This window comes from Necator americanus, chromosome IV (genome assembly GCF_031761385.1).
Source record: "Necator americanus strain Aroian chromosome IV, whole genome shotgun sequence".
Taxonomy (NCBI): Eukaryota; Metazoa; Nematoda; class Chromadorea; order Rhabditida; family Ancylostomatidae; genus Necator; species Necator americanus.
Genome location: NC_087374.1, coordinates 1,062,219 through 1,086,268, shown reverse-complemented (window position 1 = coordinate 1,086,268; position 24,050 = coordinate 1,062,219). Strand labels below are relative to the sequence as shown.

At 37.5% G+C, this 24,050-nt stretch overlaps 1 protein-coding gene across 1 annotated transcript; it reads left to right on the top strand.

Moving 5' to 3' along the window:
- Positions 1 to 5,562: 5,562 nt before the first annotated feature.
- Positions 5,563 to 9,024, top strand: RB195_000103 (uncharacterized protein; the record flags this gene model as incomplete). Its single annotated transcript, XM_064196256.1, has 6 exons — positions 5,563 to 5,571; positions 5,675 to 5,808; positions 7,221 to 7,413; positions 7,491 to 7,997; positions 8,094 to 8,915; positions 8,971 to 9,024. 6 exons carry the CDS (start codon positions 5,563 to 5,565, stop codon positions 9,022 to 9,024), a joined length of 1,719 nt encoding a protein of 572 aa, XP_064052137.1.
- Positions 9,025 to 24,050: the final 15,026 nt, after the last annotated feature.

Sequence of the window (24,050 nt, the reverse complement as noted above, 5' to 3'; positions counted from 1 at the left end):
AATAAATTTATTGGCTAACGTTTCGGCTATATCGCCTTCTTCAGATCCAGAAAAGGGCGATTCAATCTACAATTTAAACGACCAACCGCTCCGCAACTAAACTGATAAACTCCACGCCTAAAGTAGGCGTACCTCGTGTACAGCTTATCAAACTCGATACTACTTTTATTATTTTATTTTTAGTACTACATTCAACTATGCCGAGGTTCATTGAAAGTCGAACTTTTCAACTGCTTTGTAATGAACCTAAAAGTGTTTTCATTTTGTTTTCACCTAATTATCAGGGTTCGCTTTTACCTGCACACGTGCTAGTGTTACTTCACGCGTTGTTACTGTAGTTCCTCACATTATATTTCTGCTCTCTGCTATATGACCTCTCCGGAGAGATGTTCTACATGCGATAGCCGGTCATCGCAGTGTGTCCACTGCTTGTCAGCAGCGATTTCACGACGACCACGGCTGATATCTGCGGTGAAATCATAGCAACGGAAAGTGATAAGAGCTTTTTGATCGAACATCCTAACCATTCCACGGGTTCCGCATAGAGGTTGTTCGTATGTTCTGCGAAAGCATTGCTCTATTTTCATTTTTTTTTCGCAAAATATATGCCCGTGTTCGAGTCAGAAAGGAACTAGCAGTTCGCTAACAATATTTATCAATAAAGTATAAAGCCTCTGGCGTTAATCAATCCGCTTGGGACCAGCGCCACCACGTTCACTTCAATTCAGAATCCTTTGAAGTTTGTGAACGCGGACTTAGCCTATTCAATGACTTGCGGGAGTAGGCGATTTATCTAGTCAATGTTTTATCCTTCCCAAGTCAAGTCTGGTACCAATATATCGACCCCGGAGTGATGAAAGGATCGGTTGGCACTGTTTGGTTTGGAACCATTGGCCGTGCGGCCAGAGCGGACCTCTTACCGGCTGTGCTGCATCCGACCGCCATAATTATATTTATCATTATAACATTATAATAATGGTATTGTTGTTGATGTTTATTATTATTTAAAAATATTTCACTATTTATTACTGTTGCCATACATCGTGCGTAGGTATGAACAGTACCGATGCATGAGACTGCGTCAAAACGGTTTCGATGAGTTTTGAAGCACCATCTAACCAGGCTAACCAATATAACTTTATGTCAAAGTCTATGTTTTGGCGTCTCAGCGAAGTAGATTATCCCCTAAACAACAAGTAAACACTCAATAGTCCATAAAATTTTAAATTTAAAATTTTTAAAGTTCCCTAGCGTTATGAAGAGCCGAAGGATGCAATTGGAGTGGTCTTTTCATTCAGGACAGTCATACGGACAGTTAAAAATGAGAAACGAGGTTTTTTTGGTTGTTTTATATCTCTAAAAAGAACAAATGTCAAAAAAGATCTTATAACGAAAGCAAAAGTGGAATGTGGATAAAGTTCCCCCTAGCAGATGCCTCCACTATGAAATGACCTGTCAGTATGTTATTTGAAGGTGCGACAAGAGGTGAATTCCTAAAATCATCGTGTCATCTCATAGAAGCTTATAGAAGGCGTCACGTGACGGTACATTTCATCTTTCTACCACAAACTGAACAGATTAGATTTGAACAGAAGTGGAAGTTACAATTTTATAATTTACATCCCTCTGATGTGAAAGGATGGTTCTGGTTTGCAGCCGGATAATCGCAACAGACATTGTCGAAAATCTCAAAAATAGTTAAAGATCTCAAAAAATGGAGTCAGTATCATTTCTGTATGTTTGAGAAGCAGCAAACCGCTAGGATTTCTTATTTTCCGCATTTCAAGAGAACTTCATACTATATAAATTCAGAAGTCGATTTGATATTGATCATGATTTGATATTGATTACTTTGGTGCCTATTTTTGTCTCGTTTACACTTTGATTAGGGAGTTCTTCGGAAACATCCTCAAAAACTGTTACAACCACAGCAGGAGCGAATTCAAATGTTTCGAAAAGTGCCACACCGGCAGCAATATTTACGTTCAAAAAGAAAAAATGATAACAATAAGAGTAATAGGAATGAGAAAGAATAATAAGAATTAATAAATCTGGATATGACCGTTCATCATTTATAGGTTAAAGTAATGCCGTCAAAGACGAACAGCGCTTATTCAAAGGCATCACTCCACGAATCTGAGGTAGTGCAGATTTCAGGTGGAGTATTCTTATAAGGGATAGTAGATTAGGGAGAGGGGGTAATTCCGTCCATTTCTTCCTAATTGCCGTAAAAACGGTCCGGAAGATGCGGCTTCAGGCGTTCTGGCGCGCTATTTTCTGCAAGGAGTTCGATTGGAGCACGCCAGTCTTGTGCGGCGCCGAATCTTCCGATCCGTTTTTTACGGCAGTTAGGAAGAAATGAAAGGAATCACCCTTCTCCCCATGATCTACGACCCCGTATTCGAGTACTCCACCTGAAATCCGTACTACCTCAGATTCGTGGAATGATGCCTTTAAGCGACCACAACCTTAGGGGGAACTGTATTCCACATCACCAGACTTCTTTATTTGGCAGCTGATCTAAAAAGTGGGACAAGTTGTTGATACAAAGGGTTAAATATTTTGATTCAGTTGCCTGAACTAGGAGTAAAAAGGAAAGGGCCGACGCGAAACCGATTCCATGTTCACAACCACCCGTGATTCGGATAGAACGCAAACAATCCACACTTACATACGTATATTATCTCATCGGATTACTGTCAATACTAATTAAGAGGCTTTTTCAGGATCACAAATAGTCGGGTTGGCTTAGCAACACAGATTTGCGGAGTCTAAACTCAAAAATCAGAGATAACTAGCCGAATTTTTGAGCATTAACTGAGTTGTTGGAAGCGACGAGCTGAAATCCAGGTCTTCCTTGATTAAACTATCGAAATGGTTCACATTTTCGCCCCGGTTCTCTTCAAATTAAGATTAATTTTATTCATGGGTGAGTTGATACATATATTCAGTTAAAACATGAAGCTTTACATTTTTAAAAGAGTAAAATGGCTGAAATGGATTGCAAGAGCTTCAGAATTTGTTTTGTTGAGATTTGGAAGCCACAGAAAAAAACGGAAAAAAAAAGAAAGTTCAGCCTAACGTTATGCTCCAGAAAAACCGTCCAATTCAACTGAAATGACCTCTGTACAGGACAAAAATTGAGCAGAGGCCTATAATCAATGCCTATGATCGCACACAAGCTTGATGAATGTTTTCTCCAAGAACTTTTTTCTTTTTTTTTCTCTTTTTTGCGCAGTTACAGTCAATCTGCACATTTTTCTTGATAGGATCACCCAATGGTTCAGATCCTGTAAGTAAATGGGTACAATGATCGACTGTGGTAAAAATCGAAAGTTCTTTGTGAGTAAAAGTGCGATATTGTCTGTTTAGTGAGCCAAGAGACAGCAAGTCTGTATAGAAATTATTTTAAGAGGATAATTAGCGATGGATACGGCTAGCGATTAAAAACACCGTGTCAGAGTGTTTCGAGAAAGCTTGGTCGATCCACTGTGTGTGGTTTACGACATCAAAGTTGATGTCCGTATCCGGGAGAAAGCAGCTATTCTTGACAGGATTGATAGACTACGTACAACCGACCGCAATGAGGTCCGTAACAGCATGCATGCATGCGCTACATAAGGAATTATCCTTTTTAAGTGTGCTTAGATCACCAGTCATCACACCATTTATTGCCTAGCCTCCTCCGTTTTCCAGTCCTCCGCATCGTCATTTCAGCCAATGTCTTCCGTAATTACAGACTAATCGAGAGTTCTGGGAACGCAAGAAGAATCATGACATATGACTACGACAGAGATTATTAGAGAGAGAAAAACCTATAAAAAGAAGCTGGATCCACGAGAACGCGAACCCCCTACAAGTGACAAGTGAAATTTTGACATCAAAGATTTTTCAGCAACACGTACGTGATCTTTACCCTACGTTTTTGGAACCCCATTGTGGAGATCACCCAGACTCGACTCGTCTTCTCCTCGAAGCGACGAAATCTCTCTTTCTCACATTGAATTTGAACCGGCCGTGGTGACATTGTCATGCTAAATGAGGCAATCTGACGGGTTCCGGCTTTCAGTTGAGGAACGTAGTCAATGCTTACACGACTTTATTGTTCCTCTTTTCTCAGATTCTAACAATATCTTGCAAATTTGAGGTTTATTTCCTTAGAAAAATCTATAAATTACTAGTTTTTCAACAGTAATCTCGTGATTTCGAAAGTGGTGCACTCATAAGACCGTTAGTAACCAAAGAAAACCGTCTGTGATAAAGTAAGGATGGTAGTTTCAATAAATCCATAGAATCAGACTGATCTCCGAAATTTTGAGAGAGAAAATAGCTACATATTCCGGTAATGTGGCCAAAATCCCCTGCATGCTCATGATCTCGAACATTCCTAAGGCTAAAACCTGCTACTGCGAACATATCCGAACGAGTAATGCATATTTCATAAAAAAAGAGGAGGGAACAAGCCGTAATTTTCTATCCACTTTTTCTGAATAATCGCAGTCAAAGCGGCGGCGAATGTATCGGCTCACAGGTAGCGTAATGAAGCTACATATGTTCTTCTTTGCAAGACTTCTTTGAATGTTACTAGGGAAAAGCATTTTAGGTCCCTTCTTTAATATTTTTTATAGTCTTGCAGTTGCCCTGGGAGAAGTTCCCAAGTAGAGAAGGCAGAGCATCGTTTCGAGAGAAAGCAGAACATTTCGTTTTGTCCATGGAAAAAGTCAGAGGAAGATTTTTTTTCTTCGGACAAGTTCTGTCCACAAAATAGTACAGGGCTACTGCAAGTATCAAACAGATCTAAAAAAAAACACTGAATCTTCCAAATTTCAAATTTTGCAGCCAATTTTTGACGAATTTTTCATGAAGACTACGTGAAACTGGTGTCCATCATTGAAAGTGACAATCGCCAAGGTATTTATTGTCGTTTCATGACGGGTTTTTGCCAATAGAAAATAAACATTCAATTGAAACTCAAGCCGGCCTTATTTTGGGCCGATTTTTGATTTAATCATGAGAGGTTCAATGAATAGAAGTCCTGCTTGGGAAAATTAAGGAAGATTTCTCCTTACGCTTTGACCCACATGCAGTAGTAGAAAACTTTCTCTAGTCTAGTCTCTTTCTCTAGAAGTCTCTAGAAATCTCGAAACAATTAGTGCACTAAAATTTTTTTAGTGGTCACATATTGCTTACCAGAAACTCCCTTTTGTGCATTTTCTTTCTAAAAAAACTTACAGGAGTGATATGAAGACCCTTTTGCGCCAACAGTTCTGTTTATAATCGGCGTTATCACATAATGAAATAAGCACCCGAAGCGTTTCCCCAAACTGCTCTCACATATCAATCCAGCCACTCACAACTCGTTTTTTTTCCTTCAAAGCCCAACCATACCCAGATGTTATCTGCCAGTGAATCTCTGTCTATATGTCGTGATTCCGATTCGGCTTAACGCATTTTCCTACGCCTCCACCAAAGTTGCCGCCACCGTCCCGCTCCGCCCATCTTCGACATACATAAGCTCACAAGAAGATCGCCTTTTCAGCATATCACCACCATTTCGCGGAAATGACCACGGTGAGTGAATCAGCAATTAGAAGCAAAATATTTCATGTGTGTGTGTGTGAAATTTCATTGCTTCCATGCTTTCCTTGTGTTATCGTGGTTTATCCGTTTCCAGCTGCTCATATTCTCGCTGTTAGTGGCGCCAGCTTTCGGCTGCTTCGGTGGCGGCGGTGGCCAACAATGTTGTCCTCCTAGCCAACCAGCTTGCGGAGCTCCAGCATGCCCAGCTGCAGCTGCTGCTGCGCCCAGGTGAGCATTGTTTCCGACAAGTACCATTTATTTCTGCTGACCGGTGAGGAGAAAGGGAAAGGAGAATTATTCCGTCAAGTAAGAAGAGTACTGTCTTTTTCCTTATTGTTTGAAAATTACATCAGGTTCCATCCAGGATAATAAAATTACTGGGTTTGAGAGAATGCCAGACTGCTGAGACTAAGCAAAAAAACTTTTCTCACCATGAATTTTTTCCTCACTCTCTTCTCAGTTTTGTATTGTTTTACCGTTATTTTTCCACTGTATACACATCGAAATATATTTTTAGGGTGTAGATAGGAAAACTACAAACTCTCCTAAGAAATTTTTTGCAAACTCTGAAGAGTCAAATTTGAATTTTTTGAAGAAAAAGTTTCCTGACAAAGGACGTTCCCTATGAGCTGACATTATATAGCGATTTGCTCATCTTGATACATTTTTCTATTGAATGCTAAGAAAAATAAGTTACCCACGGCAGAAATTCACAGTCACATGCTTTCAGTCACATGCTAATCCCTGTCTTCATTTTTTTTGTATTGAAATTCGTTTCATTTGGAAAGAAAAGTTGATTCCTAGTTGTTGTTAGTTTAAATTGAACAGAATAACTGTCACATATTCAAACAGTCAGTGCAACTCATACCAGAAACTAGAAATGGCCTCTTTCGGACCTCTCGACAATAAGGCTTAAGCGCCGAGACGAATCTATTCATAAAAGTACACGGGACATTCTTTACAGCCACTCAGCATTCGGCGAACGATGAGTGATTTTGTAGAAACCGGCCTCATAGTAAGGAACCCCCCGAGGATGAATCCCATTTTATTTGCGGTCAGTATTTGAATTACAAATTCACTAAGTGCCAAACTAAAAGGATTAATAGTGTCTTCAGATATAAGACGCTAAGCTACTTTCGCATATGAGGATCGTTGCGCGACGTAAAAAAAAAACCGGTCGGCTCGTGTGTGTGTGATCAGGTGCAGGGCCCGAACACAGTAGCGCCGCGTTGAGTTTGGCGCTTTCGTCGATTTCGATGCAATACTCGATGCTAGCCGGCTTTGTTCCTAACGTTTTATGGCTAACGCCAAAGTTTATGGGATTAAATAAAACAGAAATCACGAGCTCAAGATGAATTTTCGAGGTGCGATCGCCATAAAACTGTAAATCCTGCTTAGATCTCCCAATTTCCCCCGAATTCTGTTTGCGCTAAGTTTGGCACAAAAGCTAAAATAAGAGCCTAATATACTAGAAGTAGTCAATTTATGCCAAAACTCGATCACAAAGTTTCATGACAAGTTGATCCGAATATGACCGTAGAAATTTTAAATACGACTGCAGCAATCCACTGCTTTAAATCTTTGTTAAAACTATACAATTTTTTCCTTGCTTATGTAACATACTCTAAAGCACTTTTCAGCTATGCTGCTCCAGCAGCATCCTATCCACGAGCGCCAGTTGGATACGCTGCGCCACCTCCCCCACCTCCTCCACCACCTCCACCACCTCCTCCTCCACCACCTCCTCCATCATACGGTGGTTCGTATGGTGGCTCACCCGCTGGTGGCTACCAAGGATTTGCAGGAGGAGGCCAGTCTGGATACAGTCCTCAGGTAAGTAGCAATAAGATCCTTTTTCGACATGCATTTCGTCACGTACAAGAACACAGGTGACAGTGTTCTGTTTCCAGATTCCAACTGGACCTACTCAAGCCGGTGGACCATACTCCGATACTGGAATCCAGGGAGGAGGAAGCTATGGTCCAGCACCGGTTGCACCAGGTGGAAGCTATGGCCAGGGCCCTATTGGAAATACCGGTGGCAGTTACGGACAGGGTCCAGTAGCACCAGTTGCTCCCGTTGAGCCAGCCGGCGGCAGCTACGGCCAAGGCCCAGTTGCCCCAGTAGCCCCTGTTGCACCAGTTGCTCCCGTTGAGCCAACGGGTGGCAATTACGGCCAGGGCCCAGTTGCCCCAGTAGCACCCGTTGCTCCAGGATCAAATTACGGTACTGGACCAGCACCAATCGAGCCACCCCTACCGTCAATCCCAACAGGTTCAGTTGAGCCTGCTCCATTGCCGCCAGCCCCATCTGGAACATATTCGCAGGGTGGCCAAATAATTGGTACCGAAGAGGGAGAAGTAACCGAAGTTGGAGTCACTGAGGGAGAGAGTGGTGCCATAGATGGAGGACAGCAGGTTAGTTAGACTATATTGTAAATTCTGTGAAACTGCATTAAGGATGCAGCGTTTTTCTTCTGCTTTTTTGAGAACATTAAATTTGTTTTTCTGCAGACTGGAGGATCGAACTATCAGCAACCGGCACCTGTCGCTCCAGCTCCCGTTGAGCCAGCCCCCGTTGCGCCCACACTTGTTGAGCCTTCTCCAGAACCGTCACCATTGGAACCTGCTCCGGTTGCTCCAGCACCGTCAGGCACATACACTAACAGCGGCAATACCAATCAAGTTCCTCCTGCTCCAGTAGATGCAGGACAGCAAGTTGGTGGCGGCAGTGACTATGGCGACGCTGAGTATGAAGAGGTGGACCAAGGCGGAAGCGCTGTTGGTGGAACCAATCCTGGAGAGCCACAGCCTGTCCAGACACCTGCTCCCTATGTGCCACCAGTGCAAACGCCAGCGCCTTATGTACCTCCAGTACAGACGCCTGCTCCTTACGTTCCCCCGGTTCAGCCACCAGCACCGTACGTTCCTCCGGTTCAGCCGCCAGCTCCATACGTTCCCCCGGTTCAAACCCCGGCACCTTACGTCCCACCAGTACAAACTCCAGCTCCCTACGTCCCACCCGTTCAGACACCGGCGCCATACGTTCCACCAGTACAAACTCCAGCTCCATACGTACCCCCAGTTCAGACACCAGCTCCGTATCATCCAGCCAACACTCCAGCTCCCCAGCCTGGTTCTTACGTACCTCCAGTAAGAACCCCTTCTCCTTATATTCCACCGCAGCCTACATCCGCCCCAGAGGAAGAAGAAGTCTATGAGGAGGTCACTGAGGCACCAAGTGAGAACTACGAAGAAGAGGGGCAACAGGGACAAGGGTCGCAACAAGGTGGAGAGGAGCAAGGACAAAACTACAATGATACTGAAGACAATCAGGTAAGAAAACATGCCATTCTATAAGTTTTTCGTTTACTAAGTATTTTAATTGAAGGTCGAACAGAAACCGGCTGGAGAGACACCGTATAAGAAAGCCAAGAAAGTCTAAACATATGTTTACTTAAACAATCTCACCTCATTTGCGATCTTCATCACATCCTGGACGTCATATTCCAGCTGCGCCGTACTCGTCGTCGATGACGAAACCGTCTCAGCGATGTCGAACTTAATTGTTGAATATTTGTCTGTACATTCGTGACTCGATTTAATTTATGTCCTGTAAAATAAACAATTTTCAAAAGAAATCAGTTCGGACGAGTGAAACTCGGTGTTACCTGCTTAAATTTATAGAGGAAGAAATCTTGGAGGCTGCTGTGCACGGCCACCAGCAAAAAACTCTGACTCCTTATTCATAAATCAAAGAAAATGTAAAGCAAAGAAATTAACACAATTTACTCCTTCTTCGGTCAAAAATTTCAATAAATGCAAAAAGAAGAATTTTGGTAAGAATTTGAGAATATGTATGCGCGCTATAGTAACGATACCTTGTCAAAGGACCTGAGAGCACCCTAAAACGGGCCAGTAAGATTCATATATTGAATAATTATTATTGTTGTTATCACTTGGTATTATTATTATTATTATTGATCTGCTAATATCACGAAAACGTGGCTACCTAGGTAAGCACAACGTTTTGGACTCTCTTGGTTTCGATTTTGGACGTAGCATCTTAGGGAATGATGATTTGTTCTGGATAAGGCATTTGAGAGGATATATCAGGAATAATCTGACTTTCCAGACACTGACGAAGGCGACGACGCCGAAACCTTAGCCGTAATAAAGTTTGTTAACAATCTTGGCTGTTGCTAAATTGACTACCGACAAATTATTATTATTACTATTATTATTACTATTAATAAAATTAAATGGTTATTAAAGGGGCGGGAGCAGTGTAGCGGTTAGAGGTTCCTGCACGATCGATCGGAGGTTCGAATCCGCCCTAGTGCTCACCAGGCCTTTCATCCCTCCGGGGTCGATAAATTGGTAGCAGACTTGTCTGGGAGGATAAAAACACTGACTTGACCCATCGGCTAGCCACTGCAAGTCATTGTATCGGCCAGATACACGTTCGTAAACCTCAAACGATTCCGAATTGAAGTGAACGTGAGGGCGCATCCCAAGCAGATTGATTAACGCCAGAAACTTTATCCTTCTATCCTTTATCCTAATGGTCATTAAATGCCGACCCGAGCACCTCATGTCCGCAATGCCCGGCAGTTCTCTCAATTCGCTGTTCTATATCTTGGTGGACTTGTCATCTCGCTTGAACCACGCCAGTGGAACAGTGATTGGAAAAGACTCTGTGCGGATTCCTGCTGTAGATGAAGAAAGTTGGTGGTGAGCTGTGTTCAGGGACGACTCACCTTGGCGAAGATACAGGCAACTGCGTCCTGCAATAATGCCAGCCCGGATTAGATCAAGCAAAATCAAGCTACACGGGTATATTTGAAAAATAAACAGGCGGTTAGGTCTCATAAATTCTAAGATTCCACTTCTTCCTCTCCCTCTTCCTAGATTCAACTACTTTTTTGATTTAAGTTGATTTTTTTTGCATTCTATCTCTCTTACGTCAAGTTCATACATTACAATCTGGCTTATCCAATCGAATCCGACATCAAACAAGCAGAGAAAGGTAGCCGAGTTAGTCGAATACGGATTGAATCGACCGCTCACATCAAAAGTACAAAGACAGGGGATTTTTTGAAAACAAACTACTAAAGAGTTGACCCACTAAAACATTACAGTTACATCCTGAATGAAACCCAAACTCTAGTACCTGTGCACCAGATCTCGCCGTAATCGAAAAAAAAATTGTTGAAAATTTTGGCAAATTAATTAATTATCCGGCACCAAGAGGCGTTATTCAACACATTGATGAAAAAAATGGAGTGTAAAGTTGGAATTTATGTGTTTTTCACCTTTGCAATACTACAGAAACGCTTCTTCTTACCACTTATTCGAATCACGTCCCACTCTGACGATGTGGCCGAACACAAACACAAACTTTTTCGGGATGTTTTCAGTTTAAAATCTGAAAGTTAACTGAAAGAAAACCAGTCAATAAAGTTATTTTTAAATTCAACTTTTTGAAGGAAAAAAATCAACTGTTTCACAATCGCAGCATCCATGATTCGATTTTTGTTACAATTATGCAAAACATCTTATTACGTGTAGAAAACACCATAGCAACAATATTTACGCATGACAGTAACGTAAACATAAATATTTACAGCTGAAATAAGTTAAGAACGTATGCGATACGTTGTGTACAAGAAAAATGTGACCATAAGAAAAAAGTTCACCAGATATCAAGTTCAAAGTTCAAAGGATATCGAAAGTTCTCGAATTCGGCACGCACCGCAACTTTTTGCTCCCGATATCGAACACGTATGGATGGTCAAAATATGCGAAAATTTAGATCAGATGAAAATGTGGAAAAACCCCAAAAATTGAAGCAAACTCTTTAGTTTTTCCTATAAAGAATAGGACCAATTCTGTTAAATACATAATTTTGTTCCACAATAATTTTTCAAGCAAAATTAAGTCAAGCATCAACGGAATTACAGTCCGATCACCACTAATCCATTATTTTGACGTGCTCGGCATCCGTGCATCCTTATCTCGTGCATCCTTATGACAATGTGAGATTGGTTTTTCTTTGAAACTTTTATATTGAGGTGTGAATTTCCATGGCAATTTGTTAATTTAATTAGATAAGTATGGTTTTAAAGCTCGGAGTTTCGTTTGCTTAAAAAAAAATGTATAAAGAGGAATTGTTTTGTAAACGGGTCCTTGTGATAGTTTTCCTTCATAAACGCTCATTGGTTCGGTGCAAACTTTTCAAGGAGGTGTGAAAGCAATCTCATACAGAAACAAAACTGTAAATTTCCTTTTTGGCGAGACTTATTTGCCCGAGGGTCAGCTGCTCCGGTTCTACTACAGCGATTTCACGTTCTCTTGAACTCTCTCTTCAATTTTTTAAAATGTTGTTAATGTCAATTAAATGTTAATTTATCTCGCTCAAATTATGCATCTGTATTTTCCACGCCACATTTCGCTTTCTATGAATATTTCTATGAATTTTAAGTTTATTCGCTTATTTAGTCATAAACTGCACTCATCTTCAAAGTTGTTGCATTTCTTGGACCTTGTCATAATTGCCGTTTATGAAGTGTATTTTTTTTTTATCAATAATTTCATTATGAGAGACGGACAAATTAAACAGGGCCATAATTTACGTTATCAGTAAATTACTAAGATGAACCTTCAAAAAAATCTAAAACAAATAAAATCTGCTGTTCACGTTATCGTTTTATTGGCTAACAAAAATTTGTTTGTATCTTTCAAGGGCCACAAACCTTTTTAAGGTAAACATTTTCAAATAATAATTGCGTGTTTTCAGCGAAAAAGGGATTAACAACTACATACAACACGAATTTCCAATTAATTTTTATCAAATCATAGTCGTTTCAGTGGAAATAAAGTCGAAAAATATCCTTATACACAACTTTCAGCAGTGCATGCTTGAGATCCCGGATGAAAAGCAGGGCAGTGGTGTTTCTGCTAGTTGTTTTCCAGCGTCAAGTTCTAGTTGTTCCAGTATATTTTCGTGTACAACTTACAACTGACACCACATCAGTGTGTGTGTGAGAAACATCTCTTTGTAGGCTGATGTAGTTGATTCCGCGTGTCTCGGTCTACGCTTCCGGGATTTCCACACTCTATTTCCGCCGTCGGCCACATGCGGAACCTCCCATATGTCAGTGTGTCTTACGTCTGCAGCTTCAACCTAGCTTAGCTTATTTATCATGTTCCACTCGCTGCTAGAGTGACTACCATTTAAACTTCGTCTGACATTTTCTCTGGGATTTGTTTGCTCCTCCGACTCATCGTCTTTTGTCATTTTGCTGCTCTTCACACACCTCGTCTCAAGAGAGATCGAGAGAGAATCTCGTGTAATTGTTTATAAAGCCGGCTTATGCACGCAATGCTAGGCTTATTAAACCTCTATGGCTCCCATTGAAGGGATCCAGGAGCTTCACCGCAATCCAGTCGCTTCTCCATCACGTGGTCATCTCAAATCCAGACAACATTTTATTATCCTACCTTTTTTTTCCTTTTTTGAGCTTCTCCTCATCCATTTTTAGGGCGTTTTTCCACATGGTTTTAGTTACAGTTGTCGACATATCCATACTAATGAAATAAATTCTTTCTAACTGAGTTTAGGGATTCTTTTCTTCCTTGATTGCTTAAGGGACTGACTACAGTCTTCGTTCTGGCATTTTCTGGGATTATTTAAACGATTCCTGGGATTCTTCCCGGGATCATTTAAACGATTTTTGAACTGGACAGGGTTATTTATTTATTTTTTCAAATCATTTTTTATCCTTATTTATATTCTCCCTCCATTTATTATTCTTTCTCAAATCCGGTCGCAACATCTTATTACCCAACGCTTTTTTTTTACTTAAATGTTCGAATCTTTTTAATTTTTTGTTGATTTTGCTTTAGAAACTGATTCCAGTCTCCGTGCTGCCATTTCGACAGCTGGGATTATTTTAATGAATTCGAAATTAGACAGGATTATTCATTTGGTTTTTTTTATGATAATTTTTCATCCTTATCTCATTTATTATTATAATATGTTTTTATTTTTCTTTCATATTATTCCACACGCAACTGAAAAATGACACCTCGTTATTTGTGAAAAACAAAATTCGCCGCAAGGCAAACAAATATGAAGTCAGAAGGCTATACTACGAACGTCAGCAACGTTTTCAAAAATCGCCAATCCAAGAGTGGAGGGAAAATTTCAGGAGAAAAGTATTAAGAAGTGTTTGTGCAAATTTCCCGGTAGCATTCGTTACAAATAAAAACGAACGCATTGCATAGTCCTGCAACGAACATTTTAATGAATAGAAAAAAAATTAATAAATTAATTAATTAATGATTTTGCGCACTTTTCTGCGAATGAAATCCATTAACACCTTCTTAGGTTTCATTTATGTTGTGGTCATCCAAGCTATCCTTCGTTTTCTTCGATCAGCCTGTCTTTTTTGTTTGAATTTCATAGCAGATTTTTTATGTTCTTTTTTCTTCTCCTCTTCTCTTTTTAAGTTTTCTTCTGCGGTTTTATTTTCATGTTCATAAGTTGACAAATTAAATTGATTTTTTTTCGAGAATATCCTTTTATTCCTATTAATGGAGCTAAAAATGTAACTATTTCTGTTCTTTTGCCGTAAGTTATTTCGTCTAGCGGAAGAAATTTCAATTTTTTCCCAATACCATTCAAATGGACGAAATGAGCTCTAAATAGGAACTTTGAAAGAGTGCTGAGAAAATTTTAAGAAGAGAGAAATGGCTTTTTCCGTTTCTTTCTGATCCCAGCGTTCCAAAAAGCAGCACTGTATTTCATACAATCCTTATTAACAGCTCCCATCCGAGTAAAAAACTCAAATTGCTTCTATTTCTTATATTTTCACTCAACGCGGAAAATTGAAAATGAAATTAAAGGGTTGGAAAAATTATTTCACTGCAGTAACGAGGTGAAGAAAAAACAACGAAAAAGCAGCTATTTAGAGGACGACCAAAGTGTCGGCAGTTACTTGACCTTGAATTTTCTGGATGAGACCTCAATTCCTTAGCGCACGTGAAGATTTATTCCCCCTCACATATCATTTCTGGAATGAAAAATGCACCGGGGCATATGCATATGAGATGGGGACATGGCATGTGAAGCTTTTTCCACGTCTTCATCGCCTCTTCATTAGCCGCTATTTAGAGGACGTCGACGATCGATATGCATTTATTGCACGTGACCACAACACTCTCTTGTTCAATAGCTTTTATCTTTCATCACTGCATAAGACTCAGAAGCTAAGGAGAGAGAATGTTTGCAAGTTGTTTGTTTGTTTGTTTGTTTTTTATGATGCGTTTATTGACGTGTTTTAGGAATGGAATTTCATTTGTGTTAAAAAATTGAAAAAAATGAGAATTGTTTAAAATCTGTACTCTACACTTTCATGGATTCTAACTAAAATCGAATTTTTCAAGTTTCTCAATGATTTTCGAAGAGATGAAATCGTATTTAAAAGAGAATTTTCGAGACTGAATCGCAAAATTGGATGTATTTTACTCTCGGAAAATCAAAAAAAAATTGGCGATTTCATTTCTTTTTTTTTGTTGCTCCTTTCTTTTTCACCCCTATACTGTCTTTAAGAGCATGAAATGCGTTGAGGATAAATTAAAATCTATAAGATCTATCAGTATACTAAAATTAAATGGATGAATAAATAATTATTTGAACTTAATTTCATGCAATTATCTTCCTTGAAAAATGAGTTAAAATTACCCAGAGCAACCCGTATTTGGGCAACAAAATTCGAAAAAATCGGAAATTACGGAGCGATATGCTCTAATATCTGGATCGTTTTGAGCTAAAATATTAGTCTATCGACCAATCTGGTTCTGAATCTTTTCCTCCCGGTTTTTATGCAATCCTAGGAATTTCAAGCAATCTTTTCTTCACAGATGAATGGATAGGATTATAACCATAGCGACATAGGAGAATTGAATGAAGCGAATGGAATCTCCTCTCCTAACCTCGTTCAGACATTTTTTTTCAATCATTTACATATTGATTTAAGCCACTATAATTATCCATAACTTGGAGTAGATCAATATTGTACAAAAAAAACTGTTTAAGGTAGAAATTAGCAAATTAATTAGCTAATTTCTTGTCAAATTTGCATGTTGCCACTGACACCAGATCTGTGGAGTTGAAGATCCTTGCAAAAAAAAAAAGACGCTGAAGGTCCTGAAGACATCACTTTTATACAAATAATCAATAAATTAGATCAGATCAGAACGTCAAAAAAAAAGTTATAAAGAATTGCAAACAGGAGTGATGTCCTATTCCTTTTTTTGTACTATATGCTATAAATTTGGATTAGTTTTATTTAAAGGCATCACCCAACGAATCTGAGATGGTACGGATTTCAGGTGGAGTGTTCGTATACGGAGGGATCGTAGATTAAAGAGAAGGGGGTGATTCCGTCCACTTCTTCTTAGTTGCTTTAAAAAAACGGCCCGGAAGATACAGCTTCCGGCGTTCCGGCGCGCTATTTTCTATAACGAGTTCGATTGGAGCGCGCCAACCGCATCTTTCGGGCCGTTTTTCATAGCAAGTAGGAAGAAATTGACGGAATCACCCTCCCCTCCATAATCTACTATGAGAATACTCCACCTGAAATCCGTACCACCTCAGATTTAATATTTAATAACAAGCTAAGATTAGTACTGTTTTTATGTGTTAGATTACTGTACTGTACAGCTCCTGGTTCAAATATTTGCTAAAACTATAATTTATCAGAATTGCAATCGTTTTTAGCTACCGTAATTGACTTCTATTCAAGTCTAGTTCTATGGACTCTTGTATTAATATAGAAGGATTAAAGAACGAAGACATTTGGCGAAGTTAAGCCGAATGTCAGACAATCTCCTTCAATCTATGCACCGAGTGGATGTATTCTTGCAAAATATTTTTTCTGCGAAGAAAAAACAAAGCCGGAAGGCGTTGGTGTGCATCCTTCTCATTATTAAAACAAACCTCTCCATTGTTTTCATTGTTGTTGTTGTAATGTTTAGTTAATCTTTGTGTGAAAGGGATTTGCGCTGAAAAACACTGAAGTAAACTGTGAGCGACTAGCAAGAAAATAACGATGAATGCGCCAGAACAACATCTCTCCCTCTCTTCCCTTTGAATTTTTGAATGAATTTTTGAAAAACGAGAAAAAATTCAGGTGCTCCTTTCCCTTCCTACGTACGCTCCCTCATTTTGTCATAAATGATTTAACATCGCTGTTCTCAGAAGCTTTTGTTTTTGCCTTACTTTTTTTCTTTGGTTTCTTTTCTTTTCTTTTTTTTTGGTTTTTTTTACCATAGGCTGAGGGAATGGGAGAAATTTTCCGCTGTAACAGGGGAAACGCGATGCACTGCCCATATTTGCTCAACGAAGCAACGCTTTACATCTGTGCGAGTGCTGAAATGAAAGGGATTCGATCGTGAATGTCAAGAGTTGCATCGACTGGATGCTTCTGTAGAAGATTAAAGCCTCTGATGGCTCTGTGACCCCCAAATCCTCAATTTCTAAGCTGGGCCTTGCTTTAGTGCAAGCCCTTGCTCATTATGTTCCACAACAAATCTAAAAATATTGTATTTTTTTAAAATCAAAATTAGGCTCTCCAGGTACTTGAACGATCATATCTACACCCATAACGATCGTTAGGAACAAAGTGGGCAGATGTTCCTGTATTGTTTTTTTTCTTGAAAAATTACAGTTATCGGCCTTTTTTGGAAAAATCTAGAACACTTTCGTAAGCTTAAGTGAATCCCCTTCAGTTTCTCAAAGGTGAAGATTCTAGCATATCTCGAATTGTAAAGTAGAAATTTTGTTCACGATGTATCGTAAGATAAAAATAGTGAAAATATGTGGATGTTACGGTAAGAAGTCATGATATGCGCTTAAATAACGCTGCGATTACATTCAGCCCAAAAGTTGTCATTTGCATGACATTTTTTTCCCACTGCAGGACGTGACTGGATAATTTCATTATACTGAATTTTTCAAGCTTCCCTGCAAAATTGAAATTAAGAGATATGTACATGACAAGTCGTTTTGCCCATAGATGCATAATGTATAGCTCTGACTAAAAAGTAATCATCGAATCTCTGTATCGCGGAACCTCCGTGAGATAGAACTTCTTACGACGCCCCTAAAGATTTAAAGGACGCAGTGTCCTTTAAATTCTCTTTCTGTTCAGGAACCACACTCCGTTAGATTCTCAGCATTCGAAAGTCGGGCCCATTCCTTCATTTTTTTCTCCAACATTCGTTTATTTTGTTGTTTTTTGTTTTGTTTGTTGCTCGCATTTGAGATCACGCCACATAAAGTGGCATTACTCAGTACTGGTCAAGGCGTGTAGCCGAAGGCAGCTCCGGAGAAATCCTGCTTATTCTATCAAATTCCGTTTACTCTACTCATTTTTTTAGATTTTAATTTTAGATAGCTTAATTTCTCATTGTTTCTGCTGGGGACACACATGTGTGTTTAGGTCTGGTAAACACGCGAAACTCCGCAGACGAAAATTATAGCAGATGGCTGTAGCGAGCGAGCATCATGCATCTTTTTTTTTTGGTCACCAGATGAAGCAACAATGAGATTTTTTGGCGTAGGCGTCGTAGTTTAGCACTGACCTTAACACGACATACAACCCGATCAAAATTTAATTTGATATATGGTGCAATGTGGCGTAGGGAGGCGAATCTGTTTTTATTGTTTTTTTTATTATACTTATTATATTATTTATTATTTTTAGATTATTTCTCATTGTTTCGATTTTCATTGCTGCACATGTATCAGATTACTTCTTTATTATTCCGTTCCATCCTAGCTAACGAGTTCGGAGAGGGTCCCGTTGCGTTTCTAACGCAAACACACGACAAAGTTTCGCGCAGTACGGTATCGAGATTTTTGGAAAGACAGTAAGGTTGAAAATCCCGGCGCGAGCGAGGGTGATGACTGAAAATAAAAATATTTTATTATTCTTATTTTTCTTTTACCTTTATTTCTATTTTATTCTTTTATTATATTTTTTATTTTATTTTTTTAATTTTATTTTTCTTCCATAACTTCCAATTTTTTCTTAACCTAACTATTTCTTAATTTCTTAACTTTCTTAACTTTTAACTTTAACTCAACTTCAACTCTTCTTTTTTACAACTTTTAGTAATTTTAATGCCAACAAAAGCCCTATTATCATTGTCATTCTAATTCTTTTCTTTTACTACTATATCCACTCTATTTTCCTTACTACTATTTTATTCCGTTAATATTCTTCTTACTGTTATTAATATTATATTATTAATAGTTTCTTATTAATATTAATAATTCCACTGTTATTAGAATCATTTTTATTGTGCTGCTTGTTACGTGGGTTTAGCTAAGTGTAAGTGTTTTATTTCACTTCCGGAAATTTCGAAAACTTCCAAAAATTAAGTATATATATATAAATGTGGATTTAAAGGATTGAGAACTTTTAGTTTTTAATTTTTTTCACACCTCTTCCCAGTTTAATCCGACTTATGTTCACTCAATCTTTCCCACTACAATTCATATAGCTCCATGGCTACTTTTTTTAAAAACAATTCTACCGCTTTCTCGTGCATTAGAAATCAAATAAAAATAGGATATTAGATTTAGAAGAAGATTTAGAGGAAAGAGATTTAGAAGAAATTGTATTTATTTCGATAATGTCTAGTCAGCTGCACAACACTAAAATTATAGTTGAAAATGACTGGGAATTCTAAGAAAATTTACAATAACGTTAGGGTTATTAGTATTTTATTAGAATTATTAATTTTATTAGAATATTAGAAAGATATTGGTAGGTATTATTGGTAGGTCCGGTGACCAGCATGATGTTGTTATCAGAAATCATAATAATCAGGATATTTATCACCCTCACCTCCTCCTTATCATCTATTTTTGTGTTCCCTTATTATGGATAAAGTATAGAGGATAAAGTGTCTGGCGTTGATCAATCCGCTCAGGATGCGTCACCACACCATTCACGTCATGATCCAGGATCATTTGAGTGTGCCCACGGGCGTGTAACTGGCCTATACAATAACTTGCTGGGGCTAGCCGATGTGTCAAGTCAGTGTGTTTATCCTCCCAGACAAGTCTGGTACTAATTTATCGACCCCCGAAGGGATGAAATGCTCCCTGAGCATTTCGGCGGATTCGAACCTCAGATCGATCGTGCAGCGACAGCGGAACCTCTTACTGATTGCGCTACACCCGCTCTTATTATTAATAATTTTAATTGATCAGTTTATTAATCAATTAGTTAAATTAGTTTAAATTGGCTAAAGTGTTTTTTATTTGAAGTATTAAGTTAGTGTTTAATTTAGTACTAATTTAGAATTTAAATTTGGTAATTGAAACTGAAAGAGAGAAGAAATACTTCAACTTATCAATAATTATTAAATTTTCAAAATTTCAAATATTGATAAATTGAAGTATTTCTTCTCTCTTTCAGTTTCAATTTTCAATTTCTTTTTTGAAATTTGTAGTAAAAATAATAATACAGCATAACATACGTAATTAACATAAATATCTATTCATGTGAGCAGGTGTCTAGCACAAATATGCGGTCGAGAACCGTGAAAACATCCGTCGCAGGCGGAGTTTCGTCGAGAGAGAAGTGTGGAGCTCCAGCTCGGCGCTTGAGATTATTTCCGTTGTTTTGGAGCTTTTTTTTTCCGTTGCCAACTGCTCCTATTATTTACCGCATCACTCATTGATCAGGTTATTTTTGCTCGTATCTAGGATCTATGTATATGTGATTTATGAGCTCTCGCTCCTGTTGCTGGCCACTCCTTCCTCCTAGAAATAAATAAGAAATTTTCTTCCCAAGAAATAAACGTTCTTTAAAAGAGTAATTGCCCACAATTGTTCTTGAGAATATTAGGAATCAAACGATGGTAATTTCTACACCCTACAGAAGTTATCAGAAGTTTCAAAGTGTTCTGAATTTGGGAAAAGGGCCTTCCACAAAGATTTTTTTACCTTTAGGAAAGAGTAGGAAAAGGAAAAAGAAATCCATGACATCATGAAATACGCAAAGACAACGTCATACTTACTTTTATGCGTTGCAAATCTGCAAATGGGCTCATTTTTGTTATCAGTCTTGCCGGTAAAAAATAAAAAAATAAAAATACAAATAAATATATATAAATAATATATAACAGTAAATAAATAAATAAACAATAATATATAATAAATAACAATGAGTAAATATAATAAATGAATAATAATTGTAAAAACAAAAATAAAATAATAACAACAAAAAAAAATAAAAAAAACAACTCTTCAAGTTTATTATAACGATTTTTTCTTCGTAAATTGTTCCAAGTTGCTTCTAATACGCTTTCCTTCGGCTCAATATTTTGATTCGTCTCTCACATCGAAATCCGTACCAGATAGTTTGATTTCCGGATTTGATTTCCTCTGCATTTGTTTACCAATATCGATCATATTTACGCCAGCTACATTTTCAGCGTCCAGTGGTTTGCCGCTTTTGAAAGCTGTGTTTTGTTGACGCATTAAAGTTTGCTGGCGGAATTTCCTATTTTTATGAGACACATAACATCTGGAAATTTCATACCATGATTTGTCGCCAGCGTTCCGAAACTTGAGGTCTCAATTCTAAACAAACTTCTTCAAACATATTCTGAGGATTCTGCTCTAAATACTTATCCATGAGTTCGCTGAACGACTGGAACTACCATAGAATTCTCATATATTTCGCTAAAAATAATTTCCTCTTATACAATTTCTCAGCGATATCAACTGCCATCCATCAAAACCTGTCTAATTTTCTTTCTTTCATTTCTCTTGCCGTAAATAATTTGCTTGTCAATTTCACGAACTTTTTTTCCGATGAAATTTATAGTTGTGCAGCATGTCAGTAATTTTTATGAATATTTTCACCTGGGAAAATCTTCCATAAATCAAAAAGATAGAGTATTAATCTAGTTTTTAATTTAATTTAATTTTATTCATGAAGGTACAATATAAATAATTCTTTAATCAAGTAAAAAAAAAAACTAAATATTAGGCCATTTGTTTCTTTTCATCGCGAAAGTATTGATTTATAAGGTCAGAAAAGGAATCAATAATCTAGATTATAGTTAGTTTTTATAGTTTACTAGTTTTAGGAAAGCAAAAACTCTTCAATCGAGTAGCTAGGATAACTTTTCGAAAACATTTATAAGAAATTTTTTATTGTTTTTTTTTTAAATTTTGTTGTTAATGTTATAGATCACAACTTAGATGGACTTAGATACGACTTAGGTGACTTACTTACGATCGGATCCCACAGTCGCGTAAGGATTTTACACAATTTTCTTCTCCCCGTACCTATCACAATACCTTTCACTTTCTATTTGAGCTTTTGAGAGTTATTTGACGATGCTTGAAATCGAACATTGTCCCATAGTTCCGTTTTTCCCACAGTTTCCCACTTGTTCGCTTTGAGTCCCACGATAAAGCCGGTTTTTTTTTTTGTCGAAAAGAATGGGAAAAATCTGTGGTGAAGAAGATTTTCTGGAAAGGAAGCACGTGAATAAGTAAATGCTTCCTTTGTTTAATTGTTCCTAGAAATTTTTAGGGCACTTGAAAAGCAGTGAATGATAACTCCTCATCGTCGTTTCGTTACCACCTTAATATTTCTTCATTCTAGGAACAATGTAAATGTAAAAAAACACTAATAATAAAAAATAAAAAGAAAAATAAAACACTAATAATAATAAAAATAAAGAATGCTGAAATAGGTTATTGAAAAATGACAGTTCTGAATGTGCCATCGAATTTATCGACGATATTGGCAAAGAACAACGAACAATCTCATAAATCTAACATAATGACGGGAATTTGAAGTCCGCTATGTTTGCTTTGCCTACTTCTTCTCTCTAAATGTAACAAATTAGTAAGCATTACCCAATATTACTATTATCTGAATATTTTTATTACTTATAAATTATTTTTTGCATTCCTCACATCTTCATCCTAACGCTAATGTGTGAATACATTTACAGTTACAATACAGTGATATGCGCTGCAAATATATATATTTTTTCACCTGTTCCAAATATTTTTGTCACTAGGTTGCATTTTATTTATTTGTTATTTATTATTTATTTATTTAATTTATTTTATTTTATTATTTATTTATTTATTTTATTTGTTATTTATTGGACTTATCTTAAGTGAAATTTATTTTTATTGTGACAAAAAGCTGCTATGATATTTTCATACGAGATTCTTTACAAAACGATGCAAAGAAAAAACCAGTGAAGATTGAGTCTTACAGAAATATATATTGATTTATGAGGGGAAATCCGCAGTCTTTATCGTTTCTTGTTGCAAACATTTCACTGAACAATATTTTTCCAGTCTTTTTATGAACTACTTTCAAAGTGGCGTTATAATTTTGATCATCCGCTATGACTTGAGAAAAATTGGAGAACAGACATCGTAAAATTTCACTTCATCTTTTGCCAGTGTTTACGACCTTAGAACTAGTTTGAAAAGTTAGATGAACCAAACTAATCCACTCTTCCTACAGTATATCACATTTGACTGCTTATTTAAGGATCGATCAGTGTTTATCGGAGTTACACTGATTTGTTTGAATAACTTTCTTAACGAAAAAAACTGTTGCGTGTTTTTTTTTTTTGCGAAGAAAAATGGATCCATTCTGTTTTTTTTTGAGGAAAATGAATCAGTAATTTTTTTTTGCGGAAAAGGAAACGTAAATGGTAAATATGTGGGAACTCAAATTTTATCGTCGTCGTGGGAATTCAAACTTTATTTGTGGATTATGTGCGACTTTCGTTAGTACATTTTTTGCAACAGAAAAAAAAAACAACTGGAGTTCTGAAAAACTTTGAGGGGAATCTAATATCCCTTAGAGATTTGTTCTAATGGTGTAATTGTGTAAGGTAGTCGTAATTTTCTGTGAATGACAAATTGTTACCCGTGCATATCTCGAGCATATGTTTACTATTTACAACGCTCCTATTTACTTCTACTTTTACTTCTCTGTCACAACATTTTCACTATAAATCGTTTAAAATGTGCTCAATTATGTGCAAAAAATAACAAATTAACAAATGACTAAAGCAAGTAATTATTATAAATATAAATAAATAAATAAACATAAATTATGTTAATTATTAGTAAATAGAGGTTTCCATCTTGTAGTTGTATTCGGTAACGTGTGTATGTACTCGTTACTATTTTTTCCTGCTGTTATTTGTTTTGTTGTGCTATTTGTTCGTTGTTTACACCATTCGTAAACACATAGATTGCTACGTAGAGAATAAATAAGTAAAAAAATAAATAAATAAAACGCTAAGTATTACAGATCATAACCATTCCATTAATCGAAGCGGTGCAGACTTCAGTGAACGATATCGATGGGATAGGATAGTCGTTCCTAAAATCAT